Source organism: Typopeltis vanoorti, chromosome 20 (assembly GCF_054136105.1).
Source record: "Typopeltis vanoorti isolate ZY-2024b chromosome 20, IOZ_Tvanoo_1.0, whole genome shotgun sequence".
Lineage (NCBI taxonomy): Eukaryota > Metazoa > Arthropoda > Arachnida > Uropygi > Thelyphonidae > Typopeltis > Typopeltis vanoorti.
In genome coordinates this window covers 68,396,216-68,418,693 of record NC_143568.1, presented here as the reverse complement: position 1 = coordinate 68,418,693, position 22,478 = coordinate 68,396,216, and the positions used below count along the sequence as shown (strand labels likewise).

At 35.5% G+C, this 22,478-nt stretch overlaps 1 protein-coding gene across 3 annotated transcripts in view; it reads right to left on the bottom strand.

Annotated features, from left to right (window-relative positions):
* Positions 1 to 22,478, bottom strand: part of Atac2 (Ada2a-containing complex component 2) — a 215,939-nt gene that overhangs the window by 99,112 nt on the left and 94,349 nt on the right. For all 3 annotated transcript variants that reach the window (XM_090410264.1, XM_090410261.1, XM_090410263.1), the window contains exon 7: positions 9,781 to 9,933. In XM_090410264.1, coding sequence (XP_090266390.1) covers positions 9,781 to 9,933 — 153 coding nt within the window. The remainder of the gene's footprint in view (positions 1 to 9,780; positions 9,934 to 22,478) is intronic.

Below are 22,478 nucleotides of genomic sequence, written 5' to 3'. Positions count from 1 at the left end.
TTTAGTGCTTTTTGTATTTCACTTCTTTCTTTGGTGTCTTTTTTTTAATATTTTTTTCTTTTCTTTCTGGTATTTGAATTTCTTTTTCAAGTTTTTCTCTATTCATTATCTATTTGAAATATTCAATCCATCTTTATATTTTCTTTTTATTATTTTTAATTTTATTTCCTTCTTTGTCTTTAATAATATCTCCTCTTCTTCTTGTCTTGCGTGTCATTGTTCTTTTAATATTATATAATGTTTTAGTATCACCTCTATAAGCTGCAATTTCTGCCTCATTTAGTAGGTTTTCACAATAAACTCTTATCTGATCTGTTCTTGCATTTTTCTTAATCCCTTTATGAATTTCCTCATATTTCTCTTGTAAGCTGATGTTGTTCTTATCTTGCATTTTTTTTTCCTTAATTTCTTTTTTTTCTTCAATTTTGAGTTTTATGTATGAAGATATCAATTCTTTGTCTTTTCTTCTATGCACTCCTAGAATTTTTTCTGCTGCTTCATGGTATATGTTTGTAACACCTGTCCATATTTCTTCTATGTTTCTGAATTCTTCATGTTTGTTCTGTCTGGTCTGAATAAAATTTCATATCTATTTTTAACCCTCTACTGCATATTTTCTTTTAGTTTCCATATTTTTTAGTTATGTTATACATCTGACTTTTTTTCTAGTACTTTCTTTGTGTTCATTAATCTTATTTTAATTTCTCCTATTACTAAAAAATGGTCTTTATAAGCATCTGCTCCTCTCATTGATCTCACATTCAAGAGAGATCCTCCCCATTTTCTTTGTATCATTATACAGTCAGTTTAGTTATATGTTTTTTCCAAATGGTGCTCTTCATATTACTTTATGTATATTTTTGTGCTTAAATATGGATCCTCCAATTACTAATTCATTCGCCATGCAGAAATCCAGTAACATCTCTCCATTTTCATTTATATTTCCTATACCCTCTTTTCCCATTATTATTTCTCTACCCATACAATAATTTCCTATTTTAGCATTTAGATCCCCCATTAATATAATCATTAAATGAATTTCAGAAAAATATGAGAATATCAAAAGTAAAGACAAAAATCATGGCTTGCAAAGAAGAAAACCCAATAAGAAGTAAAATAGTAATAGATACTAAAAAATATTAGAAAAAGTAAATAATTTCAAATACCTGGGATGTGGCACATCATATGAAGATGAAAAAGATATACACATTAAAATATCAATAATCTTTCATTTGATGCATAAAAGGTTGTGTAGAAGAAATGGATGCAAGTTTTTGGATGTGTGATGAGTTTGAGGGAAGATTGGATTTGTATAAGAGGGATGGCCTACACTTGAATGTGTTTGGCATCAGAAGTCTTGAAAAATTATTAATTGATATAAGACCTAATACAGATAGTCAGGGAAACTGAATTCTGATGGGAGGAATTGTGAGAATCTGTGTGTAAGAGTGACAATGTTAGGTAACTGTGTTAATGATGGGAATGGTTATTATTATGGAAATGATTATGAAGTGAGAATGATTCTGTGTTTGCCCAGTTCAGACCTATCAAGCATGTGCAACAATATCTGCATAAGTAAGGAACTAGATAAGAACAGAGATCAGCAAGTTGTTGAACTGTGTCATGCAGACCTCAGACAAGTATGTAAAAGACAATATGTAAAAGAGCATACAGGTAATTTACTACATCTGTACACAAATGCTAGGGATATTAGAAACAAAGAAGCAGAGTTTGTTGCCTTGATTAATATAGGGACCTCATGTAGGAATTAGTGAGACTTGGCTATCAGAAGCAGACATACTAACTGGTATCAAGTGCAAAGAGTACAGTATTTCTAGAAACAATAGACAGGATAGAAAAGGAGGGCGGGGTGCTGCTAATGATATCAAATGTCTTGAATCCAGTTATAGTTGAGACCTACGACTGATGAGGCAAAGGATCTTGGAGTTTTAGTAGACAGGAAGTTGAAGTTCAAAGATCATATAACAAAAGTTGTAAATGCAACTCGGAGAATAATGGCAATGCTGAAACGAACCTTGACATGTAAAGGATAAGGAAAAGTCATTTTGCATCTTTACAAGGCCTTAATAAGACCTCACTTGGACTATTGCACACAGGTCTGGTCTCTGTAGTGATTCTGATACAGTAGAGAGAGAGTGTCAAAAATGATATCAGGATTGTGGAATACAAATTGAGAGTTTGTAGGCTGCAGACACTAGCAAACAGGAGACAGAGGGGTGATATGATTGAGACTTACAAACTTCTGAAAGGGTTATACAAAATTCAGTATATGGAATTTTTCATTTTATGCAGGGTGGGAAAAGTATGCGAGGGCATCCATGGAAGTTGAGAATGAATGCTGTCAAGAAGGGTGTTAGGGCTAGATTTTTCTCTCATAGAGCAATGTGTGATTGGAATTGATTGGCATTGGATATTGTGTGCAAGTAGCATGAATGAATTCAAGAACAGGTATGACAGCTGGTGTGAATAGTTTGGCCTCCCTCGATGAGTTTCCTCCCTGGAGGTCTCTAAACAATATATTTAAGCCATCCTTAGCACAAAAACACACCAGAATCAGACTGTAATGTCCTGTCTAAACCAACTTTATTATATGGAAGTGAAACATGGACCATAAAACAGAAGAATTAAAAACAGATTCAAACAGCAGAATGAAATTTCTCAGAAAAACAACTAGATATATCAAGTGGGACCCATAAAACAAAATAAAGAAATTTTACAATTCCTGAATATAAATCCAATTAACTAATATATAAGTAAATACAAACAAAAATGACTAGAACATCTGAATCAAATGGACGATAGCATGCTGCCAAAAATATTATATGGATATAAAATAAATGGAAATAACTGGAAAACCAAGAAAGCAATAGCATGAAATCGGAACAAGGGCACTTGGCCTAAAATCCATAATAGCCAAAAGAAGTAGTTTGATCTCAGTGAAAAAACACCAAGTATAAAATCGTAATATTAAAAGAAAGTTTGTTTTTTTCCTCTCTCTCTCTTTGGTTTCTGCCTGGCATCTGATAAGAACCAACAGTTAAAAACAGCTGTCGGGCAGTGAAAATACAAGTCCTTGGGCAGAGCTAATGTCTTAAGTAGTGGATACCATGGAAACTCCAAAGTCAAAGGTTTTATAATGTCTCTGGTAAAGTTAAAAACTTTTTAAGTTTCTTTTTTACATTTGGCTATAAAATATGGATGAATCCAATAATATCCACAACTTTAATATCTATCTTACTTATACAGACTGAAGCCTTCGGCTCTATACTTAAGCAACATAAATTATATAATACAGTTAATCTGAAAAAATGAATAGCTTGGAGGGGGGGGGGGAAAGCATGTAGGTGTGTTAAACAGGTGTTCAATTTATCTACTTTAAAACCACATTTAACATCAAAACTAGTGATAAATGTGTTTCTTTTCAAATGTGCAAAATTATTCTTCTTCATATTGAAAGCAATCACTGAATAATAACAATAGTATTAATAATAACAACATAATATTTTCTTCTTCATTGGATATGATCTTTTCAAAGTCAAGTTTATTTGCAATGTTCTTTTCAAAACAATGTACAATTATAAGAATGAATATTAATATCCGTATTACTTTAGTTTCATGTTATGCAGAACTTAGCCAATACATAATTTGAACCATAACTATTTGTTTCAATTCAAAATATGCAATTCTTGGAAGAGAGGGGAAAACTGTAGTTCAAATATGTGAAAATAATGTTATACATTATTATAAATGTCATAGTATGTGAAAAGATATGTTTTACTATCTGTGAAACAAACTGTACAAGGAAAACATTCTTTGAAGAGATTTCCAACTTAAATTAGGAATAAACGACTCGATTTAGAAATAACAGTGAATTCTATAAAAAGATACATATGCAATTAATTTATAAATTATTTATATAAACTGAATATTAGATCCAGCATTATTTCAGAGCCAAACATAGAAACTATGAAAGTTTTGTAAAAATAAGTTGACCAGAGAGCTTACGGGAATACACTCACCGGCATTCACGAGTTGCCTTAGCACGAACTACTTAGAAAACATAGGTAGTGCCCAAGCATCTATATATTTACATAGAAAGTGAGCATTCTCTATGCAGTGCGTAGTTCAGAAGGCCTGGACAGAGGGGCAAATTCCAGATGATTGGAGCAGAGGTAGCTCTCATAGTACCCATATACAAAAAGGGAAATAAAACTGAATGTGAGAATTACAGAGGTATTTCCCTAGTATGTGTTCCTGGTAAGATTTATGCAAGTATACTTGAGAAACGGTTGAGGATTCTGGAAGCGAAGCTTGGTAAAGAACAAGCTGGATCCAGGCCAAATAGAAGCTGTCAGGATCAGATTTTCACTTTATGACAAATAGTTGAGAAATCATAGGAATATATCAAAGATCTGTATTTAAGTTTTGTAGACCTACAAAAGGCATATGACAAGGTGCCAAGAGAAAAGCTATTCAAAATGCTACAGTTATATGGTGTCAATGGGGGATTATATCAAGCAATATTAAGTCATTATTTGAGTTGTAAGTAAGCAGTTAGAATTGAAGGAAGTACAGGAATATGGTTTGATATTAAATCTGGTGTCAGAAAAGGATGCACATTATCCCCTCTGTTATTCATTATCTATATCAGTGGTCGCCAAAGGGGTCGATATGACATTGTTAGGGGTGGATTGGGGGTCGACAGAAAAATATAAGACATCATTGTATGGGTAATATTTAATTTGGTTAACTTGGATTACCTCCATGACAAAAGACATGGAGGTAATGACAACGCAATTAAGAGTGAATCGTGGGATCAGTACCTCCATCTTACAGGTCCATGAATAGGACCTGTAAGGGCATGAAAATAGTTACTGAGGCCAATCAAGTAGGCTAAAATTACGTATTTACCAATAAATGGATGTTGGTGGTTCCTGCCGGCCGGCGCAGTGGGAGCGAGATTGCAACACGTGCATGGTTCTTATTTACTGATACTTACAAGTATTCGATCCCAGTCTCATTTTTGTGCATTGACATACAAGTGAGCATTAATGTTCTAAAATTCATCAACATACATATTATAATTCAATCGTTATTCATTCACGAACTAAACTTCTCTATTTTGAAGAGTTGAGCAGCGCTGGTAGTAATACCAGTGATATTAATACCAGTAGTTTATTAATATCACTAGTAATACCAGTGATATTACTAGTAATAGTAATATAATAATATATACTATATTATACATATAATAAACACTGTAACTATAAAATAAACAATCTAAAAACTCACATAAGCATCTTTTTTTGCTTGTCCTATTATAATTACGTAATAGTAAAATATAGGGGATCGATAAAAAGTCAAGAAACTCTTGAAGGGGTCGACGGGCAAATAACTTTGGCGACCCCTGATCTATATGGATCGCATTATGAAGGAAAGCGGTTTTAAATCAATCCAGCCAGCCATTGTTACATACAAAATCATCGTGTCAAAATTGTTTAGCAAATTTTTTCCACTTGAGCCTTTAACATCAGACTGACTATTGAGAATCCAGCACTGTTTCATGTAGTAAACCAACGAAGCACCTTCATTGTTTGTGAGCTCGCACATTCTAAATTTTTTTTGTTTATTTGTTTGGTTACAGTGTTTTCCAGTGCCAATATGTAAATATCTTTATTCCTCCACACTGAAAATACTGTTGAAGAGGACAATGAAAACTTTTTACACATTACAACATTTTTTGCAAATCACAAATAATTTCAACTTTTTCACAAACCAAGAGACACTTTCTTTCACTAATGAAAGAGTTCATTTTTAACCAATTTTACAGTTGTGGCTGTGTTGGGCAAATCGAGAGAGGAGGGCCAGAACCTAGACAATGGAGAGGTAGGTAGTGAGGGGTACACTTTTAAATAAATCCAGTACTAGGTCTGCAAGATTACCTGACTCAACTGAATAACTGTTGTAATATATTTCGTATGAAAATAAGCAATAAGAAGACAAAGACAATGAAAATAGGCAAGAAACATTGAAAATATTAACTGCAACATGAATGACAAACCTATAGAACAAGTAAAATGTTTCAGCTACCTAGCCACAAATTTAGTGAACACCAAATTATTATTAGGTAAACCTTTAGTTGAATTATTAGGTAAACCTTTTGCAAGGGTATATTATCCAGCTATGGATCATATACAATTGCAAACGTGAATACAGCTATGGATTAAGCGCTACCACCTTGAGTGCTAGAAGAAGGTGCTACAGAAATGGCAGTGGCTTTGAACACGTTGTTTAAATCTTAGCTTTGGGTTGGTCCCAATGGGGTGGAAAGAAAGTAAAATAATTCAACTCCATAAAGGAGGAGACTCTAAACTGAAATATTAAATTACATACCAGTAAGCACCTCAGGAGAAGGTCAAGTTATTGGAGAAGTTGGTAAAGGGAAAATCCAGGAATGAGTAGACGGGAAGAGGATACGACGTGGGGGGGGGGGGGGGTTGGGTTTTCTGATGGGTATTTCATGCCTCGTTGACTTACTTTTGTAACACAGTGACAACTGAGTTGGATAAAAGTGTAATGCGTATACAGTAATACTGCTGAACTTTACAAAGGCTTTTGACAGGATATCACATGGAATTCCAATAAATAAGTTGCAACACATGGGGATAAGTGGATAAGAGAGTGGGTGATAGAGATATACTGGACAGTAGTTTATTCAGGAGTAGCAGTAGAAGGGCTGTGAGTAGCAGCATGCCACATGGATCTATATATTTGGGCCACTACTATTTTATTTGTACATTAATGATATAGGATGTGTCCTGTATGAGACGTTCCCAGAATATGTCCCAACTCAACTCGGCCAGCCTGGTTGGCCAAGTGGTTAGCGTATCCACTCTCTCCAGGCAAAAGGCTGTGGGTTCGAATCCAGGAGTGGGCATGGATGTTTGTTTGTGAGAATACTAGTGGTTTTGGAGTGGTGCAGACAGAGAGTTGTAGAGCAGGTACCCTCCCTCGATGAGTCTTTGGACTCCCTGATGGTGTTATGTAATAATAATAATAACAGAGGACAAGACTGGTATTATCAACATAGGAAGTATCGATGGAAAAGAAATGGAGTTAGTAAAAGAATCGGATAAGCACCAGATAAGCATAATAGGTGTAACTGAAACAAAGAAAACAAAAAACAGGCAAGATCTTTTTAACACGTTCATTGCCGATCACGCGATATCACGTGATGCGAGTTCTCACCGAGCGGCCGATCACACGTTATCGCGTGGACGTTGCTATCAAGTAAAAAAAATTTGGCCACCACACGAAATTCCAATTTTCAGCTTGGCAATGAACGTGTTAAGCAGCAAATACAAAATCATATATTCAGGGAACAGCAATCAAGTAAAAGAGACAGTAGCTATAGTATTCAACACTAAATATGAGGATAATCTTCTTCATTGGTAGGCCATATCAAGTAGAATGATGTGGGCTAATATCAGAATGGGGAACTGGACAATCAGACTTATATGTGCTTGATAGAATGCTACCACAGAACATTCTATCAAGGAAGAAGTGGAGGAATTTGTTGAGACAGTAAAGAAAGCAGCTGGATCAATGAAAAAGAAAAAGTAGAAAAGATAACATTGAATTTCTTATTGTAAAGAAGAATTCGTAAGACAGTTTTAAAATGAATGAAGGTTGAGCAGCTTTCGGGAGTGAACTAAAGACTCAAATACAAAATATCATTAAAGAAAAAAATGAAAGAATTTGCAAACCTTGTAGATTCAAACCTTGTAGGTTGTCTGTAAGAATAGAAAAATCAGAACTCCATTTCTTTTCCATGGTGTACTCAGGAAGTTAAAGAGGTAGTGAAGGAAAAGAAGAAAGGATATTGAAAGTTCTTGGCAAGTAAGTCAGCTTGTGTGCACTTAGAGAATACAGAGAAAAATCAAAAAAAGTGAAGCACTGTGTAAAACTCACTGTAAAGCTAAACAAAAGTAATGGGAAGAATTTGGAACACAGAAAATAAATATCAGGCAGGTAACAAAATATTCTGAAGGCTATTGAAAATGCTTAGAAATGGGAAAAAAAAGTACTGTAAAAGGAATCAGAGATGATAAAGGTGACATGAAAACTGAAGATAATGATATATTAGATATCTGGAGTAATTACTTTGAAAGACTGTTAAATGAAACAAGCAATGTCAGTATGATGGTAAAAAACTCCCAACAGGAATACATATCCATACTAGAAGTAGAAAAGTCATCAAAAACCTGAATTGTGGAAAGGCAGCTGGAATAGATGAAATTAGGCCAGAAATGCTCAAATAATATAATATAAAAAGTTTTACAGTGAATGCATTGCATAATTCAGAAGGCCTGGTCAGAGGATCCAATTCCAGATGATTACAGAAGAGCACTCATAGTACCAAGCTATAAAAAGGGAAATAAAACTGAATATGAGAATTACAGAAGTAGTTATGCAAGTATACTTGAGAAATATATAAAAAAATTTGTAGAAGAAAAGTTGTCAGGATCATATTTTCACTTTAAGACAAACAGGTTTTGTCTTTTATCTATTTAGGTTTTGTCGATCTAGAAAAGGCATATGACAAGGTGCTAAGAGGAAAGCTCATCAAAATGCTGCAGTTATATGTTGTATATGGGACATTGTATCAAGCAACACAGTCTCTATTTAGGCTGTAAGTCAGCAGTTAAAATTGAAGGAGGTACAGGAAGATAGTTTCAGGTTAAATCAGGTATGTGACAAGGGTGCACATTATCTCCACTGTAATTCATTATCTGTATGATTCAGATTATGAAGGAAAGTGATATCAAATCTGATATCAAAATTGTGATGTTAATCTTAACTGTTTACTTTCTGTAGATGATGTTATACTTCTAAATAAATCCAGTACAAGTCTGCAAGATTCCCAACTGAATTGAATAACTGTTGTAATAAATTTGGTATGAAAATCAGCATTAAAAAGACAAAGACAATGAAAATAAGCAGGAAAACATCAACTATATCTTGAATGATGAATCTATAGAACAAGTAAAACATTTCACCTATTTTGGCACAATTTTTAATGAAGATAACAAATTAAATATGGAAACAAACAAAAGAATTAGTAAATCAAGTATGGTAGGAAGTTGGCTGAATAAATTTATATGGAATAAGAGAGAAATTAGTCAAAACACTAAAATAGCTGTATACAAGATAGTGTTCAAACCATTTTAACTTATGGATCTGACAACTAAGTTAGAAATAAAACACTTGATCAAAGACTGGAGACCACAGATATGAGAGTTCTGAAAGAGATTAGTGATATGAAAAGATGGCATCGATGGCTGTATCACATTAAAAATTAAAATAGTAGAGGTGAAGGAAGGGGATAGATGGGTGGATTCTCTATAAATAAAAAAAATAAATGTGTCAGGGAGGAAATGATATGCTGTAAGAATTGAACAAAAGTATACCTGTACAATTATAATATGGTGTATAGCTTTGGGGAAAAATGTACACATTATTTAAAGATCAGCTAACTCTCACTATAAACATGGAGACCAAAAGAAAATATCTTTCTCTTATAATCTCTGCACCTACAAACCTATAACATAGGCTAAGTTCATTGTAACAAAATATTAAAAACAGCAGTGTCTTTTGAGTTTGCTGGAAATGTTAATCATTTCAAAATTTTCACAATAAACTGAATATTGATAGATGTATTTTTTGTATCAACAAAATTAGAAAGCAAATATTTCATACCTCTTGTATTTATTACACAGAGAAGTTCTTCAATACCAGGTGACTGAGATCTGCAGACAGATATTAGTGGTGGATCAAAATCCGTATGATCAACTTTCAAAGTTTCATTATCATCTTCATCTTCTGAATAGTTTGAATGTAGCCAGTTTTTAACTACAAATAAATAATATAACTAATAAAAATATTTAAAAAACATAGTAATGTGCACAATGCTTTGAAAGTGTACTGTGGAGCATCAATTTTTTACATTTAGATTTTTCATTTCATTCAGATACATTACATTTTTTGTTTTATTATGTGACTTATGTATTAATCAGTCTTAAAAAAAAAAAGGAATTGGAAAGAAATAAGGTTTAATAAAACATATTATTTCTCTCCACTCCTTAGTGCAATGTAATAGTTTATTTAATGCTCTATTACAGAATTTAATTTAGTGTTATAATTAAATTCACTTGTCTTTCTCTCCATAAAGAGAATTAATGTTATGTAATTCCTTTTATAAAATGTTGTTACAATGGATTGTACTTTAGTTTATGTTATAATGTACTGCTGACTCCAGCAATATTACATAATGGCACCAAAGACAAACACGTGGAGTTGAAAATATACTTAGTTCGAGTACTGTAAAACTTGAACTAAGTATATTTTCAGAGAAAAAGAAAGAGAGAGGAAGAAACTCATGGCTGGGTAATGTGGAGTTACAAGGGAATCACGGTTGAAGGGAGAAAAAGTTACAGGAATGTATTCAAAGACCTGTAGATTTATCCAAAAGTAGATATTTCTTTCAATTGGTGTGTGGCAATGAGAAGATAATCTAGAAAAAGGCCTCAAATATTGTTTTTATTATCATGGTTGAGTAATGTGGTTATGGGTAGCCATCTTTGACAGAAGAAAGGGTTATAGGAATATATTCTGAGGCCTATGGATTTCTCTGAAAATAGTTATTTCTTTCAATTGGTATACAACTACCAGAAAATAAGCTAGAGGAGGGCTGCAAATATTGTTTTTGTTGTAAGGAACAACAGTAGCCTCAAGTTTGGAGAAGGCAAGTTCCAACAAAAGGTACATCTACTGTTTTTTTATTATAACCCTATATTTGTTTCCTGTCAATGTATGAAATGAAAACAAAACAATTTATCTCTTGGAGAAAAGTTTGTTCCTTCTAAACAGTGTTCCTTGTGATAGTGTGTATATTACAGAATACTGAAAACAGAAAGGAAACTATTATTTAGCACAGGAACTGAATACATGTAATAATTTTTTTTAATTTGATTTTTATGCTGCAAAGACATCAAAGGTCATACTGTGCCAGGACACAAGTCACAGCAGTACATATGGGTAACTGGTTAGTAGGACAATCACAAACATCCATGCCCTTGGTGAGATTCGAACCCACAGCCTCTTGGCTGGAGAGCAGATGCGTCAATCACTTGGCCAACCAGGCCAGCACATGTAATAAAGATCGAGTTTAGAGAACTGTAGGTCAATAATGTGTACAGTCTTCATGTTTAACTTTCTGGAATGAGGTAAATATTCCTAAGAATTATTATACTCAAGTTACAGAAGTAGGATGTATTCCTTATTTTGTAATGAGGATTAACTTTGAGCCAATGTGAAAAGATTCCTTAGCAGAACAAATTATATTAAAATAAGTTTAATCATAGAGGGGATTTACTGAAGGAATGTGTTTCCATTGTTTGTCATTTACTCACTAAAATAAAACTGGATGAGTATGAAGGAGAAAGTGTAATCTCTTACAATTTTCTTTATGTAAATAATTATGTTTAGATAGTTATTTAATTAAACATTGTTTCTTTTGTATTACAATTCTGTCATATTATTTTAGAGATAAAGATAAGTGAATGTAACATATCAGTTTTACTGTTTTGAGAAAACTAGTACTGTTTTCAAGTTAAATGTATATACTGGAAAGAAATCAGAAATATTTAAATAATACTCATGGTATAAACCCAACCTGGAAATAACACACATGAAGCAGTAAACAAAATGGTTTTACTGACTTTTATTTTAACAGTACATTATAATTTAGTAGTCTTAAATGTAATACAAAAACAGATATAAAATATGCTCCTTTTGGATTTTTAACAACGAATATCAGCATGGGTATCATAATGGCATATTCTACTCCTGTTCTTACATTAGTTATGATATAACATGAGTAGAATATGCCATTATGATACCCATGCTGATATTCGTTGTTAAAAATCCAAAAGGGGCATATTCCTGACTGTTTCTTCTTCTAATTTACAAAAAATAAATAAACAGACCAACTCCAACAATGAAGAGAATTAACAATTATATCACTTATTCTTGGGATACTTAAGTGCAAGAGAAAAATGGTAAAAGTTGTCAGAATATCACTCATCCTAGTCAACTTTATGTAACATGCCTCTAGGAGTACCAAAAACAACTTTAGTAGTATAAAATTTATTATTTTTATTATGTGACTTCCAAGGAATCCAAAGACAACATCATTTTTTCGACATACAAAATATGAACAGCTAAGAAGCCATTAATCATCCTGTAGAAAGTTTTTTCACTTGGTTACAAAGTAAATAATACTCGACATGAACTTATATTCTTGGGCAATCCTTTATCCATGTGCAAGCGAAGTTTGCATATGAAGTATCTGCACGACTAGGTTACACATACATAAAGGCTGTTGACTTCATATTGACTGTCTCAGCATCCTATAATGCATAGCACATACTTTTCTTAAGGGCGTGTATTATGGGAATGATCACTATCCAGACTAGAACTGACCTTTCTTGAGATTTCGTCAGTGGGAGCTAGACCCAGAGTCCTTCCTAGTCTCACAATTTGCTATCTGCCATTCATAAAATTAGCAAAACAATACTAAAATCTTAAACTCTGAGCATAATTATAACATATAACCAAAATAAACATCATCATCATCATCATCATCATCAAATTCCTGCCATGTACCCTCAAGGGGTGTACAGGATATGATAGTACTACATGAAAAATTTACATCATTACTAACTTCCTATCTACAATTTTCCTCCAAACCAGTCTGTTACTTGTCAAAACTCCAATTATCCGATCTTATATTTCTCTCGTCTAAGGCACTTTGTACCGTATCAATCCACCTATATCTTGGTCTTCCTCTGCGTTGTTTTCCTGCCAACCTGGCAGAGAACACTTGTTTTGCTAATCTTTCCTCGCCCATTCTGTTCAAGTGACAATACCACTTGAGATTAGCTCTGCTAATGCATTCCTGGATGCCAACAATGTCAAGTTCTTTCCTAATATCCTCGTTTTTAATATGATATTGCTATTGATGCCATCTGTTCATGCCTCTAATCTTTCTCAGGACTCTCCTATCTGCGGTCTCTAGTCTTCGGTCAAGTGTTTTACTTCTGACCCAGCTCTCGGATCCATAAGTTAAAACTGGTTTGAACACTGTCATGTATACAGCTAATTCAGTGTTCTGACTAATTTCTCTCTTATTTTATATGAATTTATTCAATAGACTTCCAACTATTCCAGCTTTGTTGATTCGGCTGTCTCTTTCCATATTTAATTTACCATCTTCACTAAAAATTGTGCCTAAGTAGCTGAAATGTTTTACTTGTTCCACAGGTTCTCCGTTCACAATGCAGTTGACATTTTCAACGAATCTGCCTATTTTCATTGTCTTTGTCCTTTTATTGCTGACCTTCATACCATATCTATTACAACAGTTATTCAATTTAGTCAGAGAATCTTGCAGACTTGTAGCAGATTTATTTAGAAGTATAACATCGTCCGCATAAACCAAAGGGCTGACATTAATATCACCAATTTTTGATATCATGTTTAATACCACTTTCCTTCATAATGTGATCCATATAGATAATGAATAAATGAGGGGATAATGTACATCCATGTCTCACACCAGATTCAACATTAAACAATCTTCCTGTACTTCCTTCAATTCTAACTGCTGACATACAACTCAAATAAAGACCAAGTATTGCTTGATATAATGCCCCATTAACACCATATAACAGTAGCGTTTTGAATAGCTTCTCTCTTGGCACTTTTGTCATATGCCTTCTCCAGATCAACAAAACTTAAATATAGATCTTTGTTATATTCCCATGTTTTCTCAACTATTTGTCGTAAAGTGAAGATCTGATCCTAACAGCCTCTATTTGGCCTGAATCCAGTTTATTCTTCACCAAGCTTTTCTTCCACAATTCTTCTCAACCATTTCTCAAGAATACTTACATAGATCTTGCCAGGAACACTCAGTAGGGAAATACCTCTGTAATTCTCACATTCAGTTTTATTTACCTTTTTATATATGGGCACTATTAGAGCTCTACTCCAATCATCGGGAATTCGTCCCTCTGTCCAGGCTTTTTGAACTATGCAGTGCAGCCACTGTAAGACTTTTATACCACCATACTTCAGCATTTCTGGTTAAATATCATCTACTCCAGCTGCCTTTTCACATTTCAAGTCTATGACGGCTTTTTCTACTTCAAGTATGGAAGTAGAAAAAGTGGATCTGACCTGACTGTATGCCTGGTCACTGTTTTTTACCACTGTGCTATCACTGCTTGTTTCATTTAGCAATTTTTTGAAGTAATTAGTCCATACTTCCAGGATATCTTTTACTTCCATTTTCATGTCACCCTTATCATCTCTAACTCCTTTTACAGCACTCTTTCCTCCATTTCTAAGTTTCTTCATCTTTCTCCAGAATATTTTGCCACCTTCTTGATATTTATTTTCTACGTTCTTTCCAAAGTCCTCCCATGACTTTTATTTAGCTAGTTTTACACAGTGTTTAGCTTTCTAACATTTGTCTCTATATTCTCTAAGAGCACAAGCTGACTTATTTGCCAGGAATTTTTGATATGCTTTCTACTTTTCCTTCACTGCTTCTTTAACTTCCTGTGTCCACCATGGAGTTCTGATTTTTCAATCCTTGCAGACAACCTCACTACATGCCTTTCTGGCTTAATCAATCAGGGTTGTCTTCAAGGCTTGCCACTGAATCTCCTAAGTTTGGTTCCTGTTCTCAAACTCTTTCATTTTTTCTTCAATAAGCTTTGTGTATTTTAGCCTACAGTTCACATCTGAGAGCTGCTCAACTTTTATTCGCTTTAAAACTTTCTTATATGTTATTCTTTTCAATATGAAATTCAATTTTATCCTGCTCGAGACTAAATAGTGATCACTTCCAATTTCAAATCCTCTGTACACTCTGGTGTCCTTGCACCAGGGAGTAAACATCACTATCAACAATAACATAGTCAATGAGACTTTTCTTACTTCTAGCCTCTTCTCTCCATGTGAATTTGTGCACATTTTTATGTTGGAACATGGTGGTAGTAATAACTAGTCCATGTCCTTAGCAGAAATCCAACAAATATTTGCCATTATTATTAGCTTTGCTATTTTCTCCAAATTTTCCCAATATATTTTTGTATGTCTGACAACATTTCCTACTCTGCTATTTAGATCCCCAACAAGGACCAACTTTTCCTTTTCATTGTGCCAGATACTTTCTCTCAAGCATTAAAAAATTCCTAGTAGAACCTTAGTAGAACCTTCTGTGGGACCATAGGCACAAATAAGTCTCATTGTCCAGTTCCCCATTCTGATATTTATCCACGTTACTCTATTTGAGACTGCCTGCCATTCAAGAAGATTAACCTCATATTTTGTGTTGAATACTATGGCTACTCTTTCTTTTCCTTAATTGTCATTGCCTGAATATAACATTTCGTATTCATTGCTCAGAAAGATTACCAAAATAAGCCTTAAAGTATAAGCCATTAGGAAAAAGAAAACCAGGACGTCCTCTTAAACGATTCAACGATGACTTCTAAGACCGGAACAGGCCATACTAGGCCTAAATCCTTGATACGTATGATGATGATGATGATGATTCATTGCTCAGAAAGATCTCACCATTTTTTGTATTTTTTGTTTTAGTCACTCCTATTAATGTCTATCTGATACTTATCTAATTCCTCAGCCAGCTCCATTTCTTTGCCATTCATAGAAGACCTGAATGAATTGTTTGAGGTAGCAAAAGAAAAGAGTGAGAGAGTTAGAATGATTAGTCTTTTGCCACGGTATGACAGTGAAATGTTTAAAAGGAGGGCCATAATTGCGAATGACTTATGCGTGGGTTACGTATGACGAGTGGTGTGGAATTTGTGGACGTGTGGAGTGAATTCGATGGGCAAAAGGATCTATATATGATGGATGGCTTGCATTTGAATGGTTACGGTGTAAGGAGACTTGAGAAAGTGTTGCTGAATGTAGTGGATGTGCAAATTCAGAGAAACTAGATTTATTAAGGGGGGGAGTAGATATACAGTCCTTAGGGAGGCAGTTGAATGTATGAATGAATATAATATGCCCGAGAGAATAAGGACAACAAATCTGAGTGGGATAGTTATCAAGGTAGGGTTGGGGTAATGGAAGTCTTAAATTCATGTACACTAATGCTAAAAGTATTAGGAACAAGAAGGAAGAGTTTTTGGACATGGTTGGCACTTCCAGACCACAGGTTATTGCTATTAGTGAATCATGGCTGACTGTAGATATAGCTAGTGGGATTGAATGTGATGGGTATAGTGTGTTCAGGAATGACAGGGAGAATAAAATGGGGGAGGGGAGTATTGTTGATGATAGCTGATGAGCTGCAGCCAGGGAGAATAGAAGTTGAATTGCAGGATAGAGAAAAGAGCACATTTGAGGCCATTTGATGTGAGATTGTGGCTAGCAGAACTAAATACACAATTGGGTACTGCTATAGACCAGGTGATGGAAAAGATGGTGGTGACAGTATGAACAAGCAAATAGAAGAAATGAGTGGAAGGAGGGTAATTATTATGGGAGATTTCAACTATGGTCGCATTGATTGGAGTGAGGAGAGGATACACGGGAGGAAGGAATTGGATTTTATGCAGTTATTAAGGGATAACTATCTGCGACAGCATGTAAGGGAAAATACGAGTGGTCAGAGAGTGCTTGACCTAGTAATTACATCTGAGGATTTGGCTGTAACAAATATGACCACATTGCCACCAATTGGTGAGAGTGATCATAGGGCCTTGACTTTGGAGGTGGCTAAAGGTGTGGAATTTTCAATTAAGACAGGGTACATGTGGAATTATCGGGCTGGAAAGTATGACAAGCTTATGAGTTTGATTGGTTCAGTGCCATGGCATGTACAACTGCAAGGACTAGTAGCTGATAGTGCATGGGAGGCAGTTAAGAAGTGTTTGCATGAAGAAATGGCTGACTGTATACCTAGAGTCTGAATAATAAATCAAGTAGGGGTTAAATGGATGAATAACAGCATTAAGCTTGAGCTGCAAAAAAAAGAAACAACTATAAAGGGAATTTAAGGAGAAAGGTGACCAGCATGAATGGTATAAAGCGCAGGCCAGAAGGGTAACGAGTGTGGTAAGAAAAGCAAACAAGGATTACGAAAGAACATTGGCCATGCAGGCTAAATAGAATCCTTGCTTAAACAGTTTTTTAGATACGTAGCAAGTAAAAGGAAAAATGTACATGGCAGAATGATTTTAAAGAATGCCGATAGTAGGAAGGTAACTGAATCAGTATATAGTTGATTTACTGAGTGAGCACTTTGCAAGAATATATCATCCAGGTGGTGACATTGCAGAAACGAATAAACCAGTAGATTATAAGGGAATTGTGGTGAATGAAATGGAGATGAGTAGTCTATTGCATAACCTCAATGTCAATACATCTGTGGGATTGGATGGTATACCAGTTCGTGCTGTACGAGAAGCGGCTAAAGAATTGTCAGTACCCTTGACCATTTTGTTTAATTTGAGTATCAGGTCTGGGTTAGTCCCGAAGGGGTGGAAAGAGGGGAAAATAGTTCCACTGCATAAAGGTGGTTCCAAGACTGCTGTTGTAAATTACCAACCGATGAGCATATCAGAAATCATTGTCAAGGTCTTAGAGAAATTAGTCAAGAAAAGAATACAGGATTGGATGGATGAAAATGGGATATTGTATGGGGGATAACATGGTTTTGTGAAGGGTAGATCATGCCTCAGTAACTTGCTCACGTTTTATAACACAGTGAGGGCTAAAATGGATAGGGGTAATGGGTTTACAGTGATACTACTGGACCTTGCTAAGGCCGTTGACAGGATATCACATGGAACCCTAATCAGTAAACTGGAGCAGATGGGGATAGATATAGGGTTGGTGAGATGGATAGGGGAGTGGTTGAAGGAGAGATACCAGAGAGTGGTTTATTCAGGAGTGGAGTCTAAAAGACGGCTTGTGACTAGTGGTGTGCCACAGGGCTCTGTTCTTGGACCACTGCTTTTCAATTTGTTCATCAATGATATAGGAAAGGATTTGAGAGGAAGTGTTCACTTGTTTGCTGATGATGCAAAGTTGGGTAGAGCAATTGTGAGTGCACAGGATGTCAAAATTTTACAGGATGATTTGGATAGTTTGGAGGACTCGGCTAGGAAAAATGGATGTCAATTTAATGTGGCAAAGTGTAAGGTTATGCACTTTGGGGTGAAAAGAATAGCAGCAGTATATCACATTGGTGGAACCGTACTCCAGGAGATTGATGAGGCCAGGGATTTGGAAGTGTTGGTGGATAGGAAATTGAAGTTTAGGGGGAACATTGCAAAAGTGACTAAATCAGCTCATCAAATCACTTGGCTTCTGAAAAATACTTTAACATGCAGAGACAAACAAGTTGTTGTTTCTCTGTATCGAGCCTTGATAAGACCCCATCTAGACTACTGTGCCCAGTTATGGGCACCAGGGTTTCTTCGTGATGGGGAGGAAGTGGAGAGGATCCAGAGACGAGTGACCAAGATGATGGCAGGTCTGTGGAATGAACCTTATGAGAATAGGTTGAAGATTTGTGGGTTGCAGAAATTGGTCGATAGGCGAAGGAGGGGTGATATGATTGAGATATTCAAATTACTGAAGGGTTTCTATAAGATTGATCCTGAAGATATTTTTGAAAATATGACTGGTGGTGGGAGGACTAAGGGCTATGCATGGAAACTGGGCAAGAGCGTGGTTGACAAGGGTGTTAGAGCTAGGATTTTTACTTGGAGAGTGGTGAATGAGTGGAATAAGCTTCCAGAGTCTGTTGTGGGTGCTACGACTGTGAATGAATTCAAGGCAAGGTATGATAGATATTGTGTGAATGTCGAATAGTTGTTCTTGATACGATGTTAGGGCCTCCCTCGATGAGTCTGTCGACTCCTTGGAGTTGCCCGGAACAACAATAATAATAATGTTGAGTTGGGGTGTTTTTTCAGATTTGTTCCAGTAGCTGTCTTTTCGCTGTTCACCCTGGTTCCCTGGTGAAAACAACAGGGGCCTTGTTTAACTGGGTGACGCCCCAGCTGGCATGAAATTTTGTCAAGTCGTACCATCATTTTATAATTTGGTTTAAGCCAATAAGAATTACAATTTGGTTGGCTAAATCCCAAATTGCCAGCCCATCCTCGTTCGTTCAGTATCCAGGTAGACCCAACAGGGTGCACCATGAGAAGGTGAGGACTGGACATTAGGTCAGAAGCCCTGGTCGGTTCCCCACATTCCTTTAAAGGCTATGTGGAGGTCTCCTCTCAGTTATAGAGCTAATTTCAGGTAGTTTGGTCACTTAAACAGAAAGGAAAAGGAAAGGTTAGCAAAAAAAAAAAAAAAAAAAAATTTTTTTTTTGTCAGAAAGGCAGGAAGAAGACACAGTGGAAGGCCAAGGTCTAGGTGTATCAATACAATAAGATGTGCCTTGGAAGACAAAAATATAAGATCTGATAATAATACAGTCTTGACAGATAGATTAATTTGGAAGAAAATTGATAGGAAGCTAGTAATGATCTAACTTTTTCATGTAATATTATTGTAATATTCTGTACATCCCTAAAGATACTATCAGGAATATGATAATGAACTTTTTTTTTTTTTTTTTACTCTGGAAAAAAATGTTGAATCTACATATCAGAATTTTAGAAATTCGAAAATTCTGCAAAAATTAAATAAAAAATAAAAATAAAATAGTTCTGGAATTGTCAGATTCAAGAGCTGTTTATTAAAAAAAAAAAATACATATATATATTCAAACAATCCCTGGTAGTTTTTGCCTAGGAATCAAATATTTTCCTTGGTTTCATTTACTAAAAAATATGACATTTTACATCTGTTTTAAATTTAAAAATGGCTCTGTCACATCATGAGCTTTCAAAATGCAGGTCATGCATAATGTTACACTTGCTGACATTACTCATTCATCTAACTCCTACCTGAATAACCCTCCTTACCTTAGGTATACAATTAATATTGCTTCCTCTAGATGACCCTTAACTATCTCCATGCACTACTAACATCCTTACCCTGCAGTGTTTTATGCCATGGCACAGATTTAAGTTTCTTCCTAAGCTTGTCATAATCACCTGCCTTGTAGTTCCATATTTATCCCTTCTTGACAAAATATTCCTCATGTTGTACAATTAATCAGGACCGCTTGGTCATTTTCACCATGAAGGCAATGTTGTCATCTTGGTTATGGATAGCTCTTCTGATCCTATGACCAGGTCCAATATGCCCACACCCCTGGTCCCCTCCATCACATGCTGCTTCAAGTAATTATCTCGTAGTAGATGTATAAATTCTATTTCCTTTCTGCTATGTGATCTTTCTTTCTTCTGGTCTATATCTCCATAGTCCCTCATAATAATATTTTGTCTTACTGGCCTTGATCTCACACAGCAGACTGCTTCAAATGAACAGCCACCCTCCCATGTATCTGCTATTCTTTTTGGCTGCATTCATCTATCATCAGCTCCCCCCCCCCATCTTATCTTCCCTGAAAATACTAAACCCTTCACATTCTCTCCCTGTAACTAATGTCATCTTCTGTTAGCCAAGTCAAACTAATGCCAAAAACTTCTCCCTCTTGTTCCTGATACTTATGGTATTAGTATATATAAGGGATAATGGTTTGGAAAGTTCTGATAAACACCTAAACAAAATTGATATAACCACAAGAAAGAACATATGAGGATATAAGAACATAAGTTACCTTCATAACTCTGCTGCTGGTATGTTCTTGTGTTTATATCAGTTGCTTTAATATCATTTTGTTATAGGCGTTTATCAGAACTTTCTAGACCCCCATGTAGAAACTGCATCATCCTCAGTTGACATCTCTCCCACCAGTTGGAGAGAATGACCATATGGTTTTGACTTGGAAAATGAATAGACATGCAGGAGTATCAAAGAGATGGGAACTTATGTGGAATTATAATACAGGTGATTACACGTTAACTTTGGGAAGTTTCATGGAGGGAGGAATTGGAAGGCCGGGATATCATTAGTGCGTGGGAAATTGTGAAAGAATATTTGTTAGCAGCAATGGTAAGTTGTATACCACAAGTGAAGAAGAGGACACAATTTGGAATAAAGTGGATGACAAACAATATTAAACAGGAATTGCATGTGAAAAAGAGACTATGGAAGAGATATAAGGAGACAGGTGAAGAGAAGATGCATGAAGAATATAAGACACAGGCCAGAAGAGTGACTAGTGTGGTAAGGAAAGCGAAACTGGAATATGAGAGGAGATTGGATCATCCAAAGAAAGAGAGCATCCAAAGGAAATCCTAGGGAATTTTTTAGCTATGTGGCCAGTAGGAGGAGAGATGACTGTGGAAGAATGATATTGTGGGATAAAAATGGTAATAGAGTGACTGATGCAGAGGACATAGCGGAATTGTTCAATGAACACTTTATTGGAGTATTTCATCCTAGAGGAGTCAGTTTTAATGCTAGAGAGATAGGGCTGGTTCGAGGTTTAGAGGTACAGGAGGAGAGTGTGTTTCAGATACTGAGTACTCTGGAGGTCAGTAAAGCTTTGGGACTGGATGGTATTTCGCCACGAGTTTTGAGAGAATGTGCTAGGGAATTGACAGTGCCTTTAACCTGGCTTTTCAATGAAAGTCTGGCTGCGGGAAAGGTGCCTAGGGAATGAAAGGAAGGTAAGATAGTGCCATTGCATACAGACTGGAAGTGTCTAATTATAGGCCAGTCTGTGTGTCATCAGTAGTTGTTAAGATCTTGGAGAAAGTAGCGAGGGACTGTATACAGCATTGGGCAGATGAGGGTAATATTATCTGTGAGAATCAACATGGATTTGTGAAAGGGTGCTCTTGTTTTAGCAATATGCTAGCCTTTTATAATAAAGTTACAAGAACATTAGATGAGGGAAAGGCATATACTGCAATTTTCTTAGACTTAGCGAAGGCATTTGACAGGGTGCCACATGATAAGCTGATATTTAAGTTGCAGCAAATGGGTCTGGATTCAGGATTGGCTGTCTGATAGGTATCAGAGAGTTGTGTATGGTGGAGCAGTTTTAAGGAGGCAGAGGGTTACAAGTGGGGTCCCACAGGGCTCAGTATTGTTTAACCTTTATATCAATGACATTGCCAGTGGATTGCAAGGGGATATTCAGTTGTTTACGGATGATGCGAAGCTGGGAAGGATTATTAGTAATAGTGCAGATGTGGTAGCCCTGCAAGAGGATTTGAATAAGCTAGACAGATGGGCAAATGAATGGGGGTGTCAGTTTAATGCACCAAAATGTAAGATCTTGAGGTTTGGGAAACATCGATGGGATGCTGCATACT